This window comes from Phalaenopsis equestris, unplaced genomic scaffold, assembly GCF_001263595.1.
Source record: "Phalaenopsis equestris unplaced genomic scaffold, ASM126359v1 Scaffold000489, whole genome shotgun sequence".
In the NCBI taxonomy this organism is placed as follows: Eukaryota; Viridiplantae; Streptophyta; class Magnoliopsida; order Asparagales; family Orchidaceae; genus Phalaenopsis; species Phalaenopsis equestris.
In genome coordinates this window covers 41,960-51,487 of record NW_018164929.1, presented here as the reverse complement: position 1 = coordinate 51,487, position 9,528 = coordinate 41,960, and the positions used below count along the sequence as shown (strand labels likewise).

The window sequence follows — 9,528 nt, the reverse complement described above, 5'->3', positions numbered from 1 at the left end:
AAACTAAGCTCGTGGGGCATAAGTCTCGTGAGGATTGCGCCCCCCTCATGGGCCTGGGGTGAAACGGCTCACGCCTCGCCAAGGGGCGCGACCTAAATATGTCTTTTAAAACGTTGTTCAACAGCCATTTTGTGTCGATATTCCATCCCAAAATATAGTTGACGAATAAATATATACCTTCTTGAGACAACTAGAGCTCTTTTGTTTCAAAATATGTACTCAAACAATTCTAGGTTGATGTAGGTTCTATTACATGTTTTTTTATCGATTGGATGTTTTATATTATTTTATGGAGCAAAGATACCCTACCAAATCTTATTTTTAACCAAATGTCTCTTTCTTGTTGAACCACGTATATTTTGGTGAACTTATTTTGTTCGTGATACTCATTGGTCTCTAAACTAGACTCTAACTCATTAAGATGTATCTTTCTAAGATACTCTCGTTTGCAAAACGGGTATCAATAGTTTTCCTCCTAAACAGATACATTATCTCTGTTGATGTCACATTTCATAAAAAAATCACATTCTTTAGTGACTCGTTGGCACCTGCATCTTCCTAAGAGTTTGATGAATTGTTAATGTACAGATCATCAATTCAGATCCTATTCCAGCTCCGCCTCCACCACCAGCGCCTCAACTAATGCTTACTTAAGAAAATCTCATCCCCCTTATCCTAGTCCAACAGTGATATCTTATTAAGTGTATCCTCCTCTTAATGAACTTGATGTACATATTATTCTTCGAAGAGGTAACATCAATGTGCATATCCTATTTCCTTGTGTAATCTATAACCAGATATCTTCTACCTCTTGTTTATTTATTGCCTCTTTTGACTTTATTAAGGTATCGAGATCTGTTTAGTAAGCCCTATCCCATTTTGGGTGGCAGTCAACAATGCTTATTGAAATGACTGCCTTGAGTGAAAATAGAACTTGGGAAGTAACTGAAATAACTTCTGGTAAGAAGGTTGTTGGCTGCAAATGGGTCTTTGAAGTTAAGTTTCATTATGATGAATCTGTAGTTTCTTAAAGCTCGATTGGTTCCTAGGAGTTATGCTCATGGGATTGACTACTTGTACACGTTCTCTCTGGTAGCTAAGTTGACATTGGTTCATTTCTTTTTGTCCTTAGCTGCAATGAATAATTAGCCCCATCACCAGCTTGATGTAAAGAATATCTTTCTACATGGTGTCTTTAAAAAAGATATACATGGAGCATCCTTTTGGGATTGTTGCTCAGAAAGAGTCTGGGAAAATATGTCATCTTCGAAATCATTATATGGATTGAAGCAAAATCCTCAAGCAAGGTTTGGAAGATTTAGCCTATCAATAGAAGAGTTTAGGATGCAGAAAAGTAAAACTGATCATACTGTATTCTACAAACAATTTGTTTCTGATATCATTCTGTTGGTGGTTTATATTGATGGCATTACTATTACTAGAAACGATGTGCAGAGAATCATATCATTGAAATTATTTCTTCAAAATCAATTCAACACTAAAGATCTGAGTTCCTTAAAGTACTTCTTGAGGATTAAGGTATTGAGGAGCAAGAAGGGTATCTTTCTTCTCTCTATTAGAAATATTCTTAATCTATAGAGATTGGATGTGTGTGTGTGTGCGCGTGTATACCTAATACTTAGAACAATTATTAAACAAAATATATATATATATATATATATATATATTAAGAAAAAAAGAAAGCTTTGCTTTACAGTTCTCATTAAATCTCAATGGAAAAAAAACTCTAGCATGAAGATACATTGTTCAAGTGAAAATTGAGGAGAACAAAAAGAGCTGTGTTTGTTTGAAATGCAACTATTGTGAAAAATGGTTAGTAACAAACTTTAGTATAAAAACAAATCAGTAAAACTGTAATAAAAAGTTAGCATAAAACCATATGTAATTGAAATTCTAATCATCAATATAGTCATTTTCTCAAAATTTCATTGATGCTCTTATTAGAAAAGACAAAAAATGTTGAAATCAAAGATGAAAAAGATTGAGATGATCATGACACATATGTGGATGAGGGAGGACAGAATAATTAACCATGATGATGATTTTAATAAAGACTATCAAATGTGGAGAGCAAGGAAGCCTTTTAAATTCATAAAATATGATCTTAGTGACTAGACTGCTTGTTTATGTTGAATTAGGAATGGGAAGGACATTTTTATCACCTTACCTTGACTTATTATGATCTTACTTTGATGTTAGTATGTTGCTTAGTATTTCACAGTTTTTATTTGTTCATTGGTTTGATTATGAGGTTACAACCTCATCATACCAAAAAAAAAAAAAAAACTCAACGTCGATTGGGCAATTTTAAATCTTGTGTTTCATAAGCCCTTGCAATGTTGAACACAACTTTTCTCGTTAGCACTGCTCACTTTAGCCTTCTGTGCCCCCAGCCCAACAACCCTGTAGTCTGACATTGCCGCATGACCACTAATCATATATACTCCTACTCTAAGCAATCTGCTCTTGACACAATCACAGCTCACCACCATTGCACCCCAACTGCTTCAACCCACAAAACTAAATCTGCTTCATGCCTTCCCATCGTTAAAGCAGCCCCCCACATAGCTCTGCTTCAATGTCACTGATGTTGAGCCTCTGAGCCTTTTATTTGATACTAAATTCAATGAAAAGAAATATACCAAGGACTTCATTCTAATGGTTTGTAGAAATTTGTGCGGATACCAGGCTAAGCCATTTGGACCAAAAATCAAGCATATAAAGACTAATATTTATTATAGGGAAAATATATTTTGATATGAAAGTAGTTCAGAAAGACTAAGCCTTAACACTGAAAACAAAATGCTGTTTCTGAGTTGATTGAAAATTGAACTCAAATTTTAGGTTGGTGGCTCCTCAATAATACAGTGGCAAGCAGCGAAATAAAATCAATAACCATAAAAATTTCTACAAGATAATTAAAGTTCGTGCTAAAACATTAAGGTAAATGCACTTTAAAAAATGTGTTGCAAAAACTTACTGAAGTAATGGACGATAAGGATGAAAAACAACCAAATAATAGTCAAGGGCTTCGAGCAATTTCATTTCCATCTCAAGAATATCTTTGATTTCACAACGGTACTTCTCATCAGTACCTATTATGAAACAAAATTAGCTCCAGAAAGAAAATAAAAGTGTTGAGGAATGCAAGAAAATTGTAGTTATTAAGATATATGCATGGAAGGAAAAAAGAAAACATACACATTTTTTTAATGTAAAAAACTAGCATTCGAGCCTGCACAGTGCTTTCCTCTGCTTTTGATGCCAAGTACAAGCAAGTTGGAGCAACAAACCGAGGATCATACTCAGTCAAGCTTTTTCTGTAAAAAAAAAATGAAAATGACAAAATGTAAGAGTTGCAAGAGGATCTCCAGATAACCGATCAATTAATCATAAATTTAGAGTGAAAAAAATATTCCGAAAACAGTTAAAATCAACTAACAACAAGATTGAATATAATTATGTTCATAAACATACTGAAAAGACAATATAAGTACCAGAAGTTAGACTGCTAGGCCTACTCAATTTTTAGCCTAAACAATGAAAATACTATGTCTAAACCGAAAGCTAAGTAAATTAGAACATACCTTGTATATACACGTCTAAAATAAGTAACTGCTGTGGCTATAACCCTGAAAGATAGATGAATGAATAAGATATGAATGAAAATAAAATGAAATGAAATCTTTCACTCCACCCAAATATGTTAATACGTGATGACATCATATCTAAACCATAAACTCAAAAACTTAAATTTTATAAGAAATTTAAAACATTTTATAAGGAAACTTGCAAGCAAACAACTTGCATTGAAATTTAAACATTAAAAGCATGTAATGCCTCACTCTGACTTAATTTCCATTTGTGGTATTGGTTCTGCTTAACAAACAAAGATGCTTAAGGAAGCAGTTGAGATGCACTAAATATTAAATTTATAACCTGGATATAGATCTATAGAAGCAGAGATCATTCATCTTCAAAATTGCTCCGCCCATATACAAAAAGCCAAAGTATTTCCATAAATTGAAAATTAATGCTTTTTATCGATCATTATCATCATCCTTATTCCAGCTAGTGAGTTTTACAAATTTTCATTTTCTGTTCATTCATGATAAATGTCAGCAGAGCTAAAAATGATAATAAATTCTCCACATTAACAACTACATATTATGCATGAACCGCATCCAATGGAACAAATATTTGCAGATGAGATAAACGGTGAACATTAAACAAGGTCCAAATAACCAAATATGCTTGCCAGACTGAGACACTGACATAAACTATAGCATGTGCCCAACCAAGCCCATAATCGCATCATATTCATATAACTAATTGCAACATATTGCAGTAAGTGAAAGAACTACTTGTCATAAATGGCATTCTCCCACTTAACTTGGTATAATACAACAAAAAAAAGGAGAAGCCAGTGCTTGGACTGTAAACAGGTAAATGACAAAAAGCCTTAACTTTACAAACTTCAGGGAACTTCAGCAGTGATCGTATCACAAAACTTGAGCAGGTAAACAACACCAAAAGCAGAAAAAACTCAAACCTTTGCCTCACTTTCACTTGTTGAGCAAGTCTCCATATATCTGTAAAAATGTTCAAAGAAATTCAATAATAAATCGCATAAACATCTCTTCACAATAAAGGAAAAAAATGAAGTTCTATACGAACAAAGTCCAAGATGAATTTGTATTTGTTAAGGCAAAAAGTTTGGTCCCAACTAATGAGACCACTTTTTAAAGTTATGGCTGAAGAATAAATACAAATGAATTAAGTTGACAGTCATACTTTTTTAGAAACAAAATTTAAAACATCAAGGTAGCGTATAAAAAATGACAGTTTCACTTGTTAGCTGCCTTCAACCATATGAAGAAGGTAAACAGGAAAACTATAAATTTGACGTATCAAGTGTCGCAAAATGAGTTGAAGCAATTTGATTCTTCCTTCTATTGCAACAAAATTTAGAGTAAACATAAGAATTGTAAACTGCAATGTTCCGAGCTTAAAAAGGGCAGCTAAAGATCATAATACTGCCGATAAAACATCAACATATTTACGAGCCTAATCTAATTACGTGAACATTAATAAAGCAGGGAAATTGGTCAGATTCTAAAATAGAAGCCTTCAGTGTTTGGAACAAAAACCCTAGAGACATAAAGCTTCTTGGCGGCAGGAAGAGGGCTTACGGTTCGTCATATGGATCTTGATAAGCTTGAACTCCTCCAGAGTAAGACCCCTTTCCTTGTCGATCGGGTGCACCACGTCGATCTTGTCCTGCTCAACAAGCTGCTTGCTGCCATGGCCAAAGAAGGGCAGGTAAGTTCTGAAATTAAGAGATATTTTGGTCCAGCAGAAATAGCAATGGAAGACGAGGACGAAGAAGGGTTACTGATGAGAAGAGGTCCAGAAGTTCGCCGCCATTGCGTTTGGCTCCGCAGAGCGAATCGTCAGGCGAAAGGACAAATCGAATTTGCCAAATAGAGATGGAAAGTGGCAGAAATTCTTATAAACACGAAAGGTAAATATTTATTTGCAAGTTATTTCTTAATAAGTTTAAAAGCATAGAATTTTAACATTTTTCTTTTCTTATTTTGGCATTGAGAAGCCTAAATATCGATTTTTCATGCATTTTTTGGCCCCATGATAGAGAATTCATATCAAGTGCCTAAAATTCTAGGGCTCTGCTTCACTGTAGGATCGAACCCTTAACTTAAGGGGACATACAGTAATCCCGCCACCAACAAACCAATGTTAGCGGCGCGCGCTCACACACACACACACACACATATACATATAACAATCAATTCATATGTATTTTTATATTTAACGTCTAAAAATTTTACTTTTGACATTTATGCCGCCCAAAAACATCATCATATAAAAAATATCACTATTTTAACGTTAAAAAATGAAATATAAATTTTCATGTATAGATATGATGACATAAATGTAGAAATTGAAGTTTAGTTGTTAGATATATAAATAATGTATTTAAATTTTCCGAAAAAAAAAACTAACAAAATTTATTTTGCATGACACGACTTTCAATTGAATAAAATAACTTTCAAAATAAAAATTTAAGATTATCCAAGTCTCAATTTCAGCAAATTTACAGTAAAATTGAATGCCTTCGAAGGACAAAATCTAACAATATTATAAGTAATCGAATTTGAATCCAAATGAGCCCAAATCAAGAATATATAAGTTGATTAAAAATATTAATTGAAGAACTAAATAGTATTCAAATCACATATACTTGCAATCAAATTAAGCTTCTCAACAAGAGAAATTAATTAGTATAAGATCACTAAATATTATGGATATAAATAGTATTAGTCCATATTGCTGAAGAAGTGATATATGATTAAATGAATCAATATGAGCAATCTAGTGAAGTGTTTTAGGATTGGAGATAAATCTAATAAAATATTATTCTCAAATATTACAAATAAACATTCATTCTCCAAATGAAAGAAGTGTTGGGTTGGAATTTGGAGAGAGTATGTATATTGAAGAACTCTGGAGCTTTACTCTACATCAAATATCAATAACCACTAATAATTACCATCATCCAATCATCATTGTTTGGTTGTTGTTATCCAATCATAGTCTTTAAATTATCATCATACAACCACCATTGTTGTGCCATAATTATTTGTCCATTTCAATCACCATAGTCTAGCCACAATCAATTAATTGTCATCATTTGACTATTGTTGTTGGTCCATCATCGCCTAATTAACATCATTATCACTTAATTTTTGTCCCCCAATTGTTATCCTCTTAATATCATTAGCTAACTATCATCACATAACCTCCATCTTTACCACCCACGACTTTCACCACAATCATCACAAAATGAGCTATCATTGAGTGTAATTCTTTATAATCATGTCTTGACCTAATAGAGAGAAGAGAGACCTTTTGTAATTTTAATCAGTATAGTGAATTATTTTTCCTATGTTAGGTGCTATAGATTTTCCTTTTTTGGGTTTTCAATTTAAAACTTTTGTGTCTCTTATATTCTTATATTTTATCTATTTATGTGTGAGAACTTCTTGTAGAGTTAGAAAATAAAATATTTAATATATTTTCATGCATATTTTAGCATAAAATAATTTGGATTATACAAAATTATCAAATGAGTGACAAGCACATTACCTGTAATAATAAATCTTCTCACCACTGATCCACCTAAAAATTACATATTTTTAGTGTACATTTCATACTCATTTTATGAACATTTTTTATGATGTTACCTTTAAAGGAAGGCATTCTGCATATTTTTGTCTTCAGGTACAAGAAATGGACTTTCGGTGAAAATAAAACAAAAAAACGATGTAATTTGAAGCCAAATTGAGCAAAGAAGAAAATTTTGATCTGGTGCATTTCGTTATGACTTTCTATGCTTAATCTGCATATTTATTCCATGTTTTTGAATGAAATTACACTTTAAATGAAGGTTGTTTTCATATCTATTTTGTAGGCATACCAATCTAGAGCACAACAAAACTGAAATGGGGCGAAATGAAGCTAAAACAGAGTGAAACATGGTGAAAAGGTGGAGCTACGTGGAAAGTGGCGCTATCGCGCCCAGAATGGCGCCATAGCGCCAGACACAGGCGATATAGCGCATGAGATGGTTATTAGACGACTTTTTTGTGATTCTGGGCCATTCTAGGATGTTCTAGAAGCTTTTGGACAACTTACACACCCCATAGAGTAATTCAATGAATCTAGAAATTTTGAAAAGCATTTTAATGAAAAAATGTGTCTCTTGAAATGAAAGAATATGTCTATTGGATGAAGACATGTGTCTTTTGGAGAAAGAAGGGGTTTTTATTTCTTTTTAATTAGGGGGGTTGGAGGTTGCCGAACCAACTAAGATCACAGGTGGTCGGAGCGGGGGTTTTTTTAGTTTTTTTCTTCCTGACTTCCGCTGCCAAAGCCGACTCTCATGAGGGTTTAATTAGGAGGTAATTAGAGGAGTCAAGAAAAGAAATTATGAAGTATTTTAGGAGGAGTTTGGTGTAGGTTTATGGAGATGTAGATTTCTTCATTTTCTGGGGAGATTGGTGATGCATTTTGAGAGATATGAGTAAGGAAGTATGAGCGGCGCATGAATCGGCATGAGAATTTGTTGGAGAGATTTTTCTTTTTTTTTCAGAGGAAAAAAACTAAGTATTGTGTGCTTCATTTTCTTGTAATTGTTGTAAACAATTTCTAATATATTTTTTTATTTATTTAAATAAGGTTTCCTATTGTGTTTTATCCATGCTTCGTAAGTAATTTTCTTTACTCTTTTCTTTTAATATGAAGTAGTGGCATATGAAGAAAAATTTGTTTCATGATAGAATTATTTTTATTTTCATTTGATGAGTAATCTTATTTGTTTCATTGGCATAACTTAAGTGGCAATAAGTTATGTTAAAATTTGTTGCATGTGAAACTAAAACTCAGGAGAGCAGTGATCTCACAACTTGAGTGCACTCACATTGACCGGTTGACTAGTAAAATAGTTAGACACAATGCAACTATTGACCTCACTTTTTGTTGAGGTCTAGTCTTTCTTCCTTAGGAGCCTAGGATCTAGTCATAAAACTTTTCTATTGACTATTCCTAGAAAACTAGTGATGATACCATCACCAATAAAAATTCTACCCTTCTTTGCTCATCTTGAAGTTCCATGTGTTGGTTTTAACCTCTAGCACTTAGTAGGTGGAGCCAATACGTGGGAGCTCAAGAGGGGCTCCCCATAGGACTGTCTGACCTTAGGGTTGGACCTGGGTGATGTGGCTTGGTCTAGTACACACATACTTGCACTTCACGCTTTCCACTCATGCACATGTCTAGTTTGATTCCCTTGGCTCTTTGGAGACTCATGTGAGTGGTCCCCCAACCCTTAGTCTTGGGCTAGGGTGAATAAAACTAGCACATGGAGAATCTAAAGTGGGGTTTTCTGGTCTCATGGTACCATGGGGGTAGTTATATGATCAGCATTTGCATAAAACCTTAATCTTACCCAATTACCCAATTTTAACCTTTTAGTCCTAAATTTTCTCAAAATTACCAAACTACCCCTAAAATCCTAAAATTTCAAGGTTGACCAAAATCCCTCAACTTTGTTCAAAATCATCTCAAACCATTTCATACCATCCAAATTACTCAAACACCCCAAAAATTTCATATTTACCAAAATACTCCTAAATTTGTCAAAATTACAAAATGCCCTTGGTGGCCCAAAATTTCCCAAAACCTCCAAAATCATTTCAAACACCCCTAAAACCAATTTTTAACCATCCATTTGGTCTAATTTGGCCATATTGACCAATTTTGACCAATATTCCAATTTTGACCAATATTCCAATTTTGCCCCAAAAGGTCCAAATAAAACCAATTTTTAACCATCCATTTGGTCTAATTTGACCAATTTTGACCAATATTCCAATTTTGCCTCAAAAGGTCCAAATCCCCAATTTGCACCCAATTGATCAAATTGAC

At 33.5% G+C, this 9,528-nt stretch overlaps 1 protein-coding gene across 1 annotated transcript in view; it reads right to left on the bottom strand.

Annotated features, from left to right (window-relative positions):
- Positions 1–5,527, bottom strand: part of LOC110028120 (cyclin-C1-1-like) — a 23,518-nt gene extending 17,991 nt beyond the window's left edge. Inside the window, exons 1-6 of the mRNA XM_020729849.1 lie at positions 5,417–5,527; positions 5,214–5,320; positions 4,574–4,613; positions 3,609–3,653; positions 3,223–3,341; positions 3,002–3,116 (exon numbers count right to left, since the gene is read on the bottom strand). Coding sequence (XP_020585508.1) covers positions 3,002–3,116; positions 3,223–3,341; positions 3,609–3,653; positions 4,574–4,613; positions 5,214–5,320; positions 5,417–5,448 — 458 coding nt within the window. The 5' untranslated portion in view covers positions 5,449–5,527. The remainder of the gene's footprint in view (positions 1–3,001; positions 3,117–3,222; positions 3,342–3,608; positions 3,654–4,573; positions 4,614–5,213; positions 5,321–5,416) is intronic.
- Between the last annotated feature and the right edge of the window lie 4,001 nt (positions 5,528–9,528).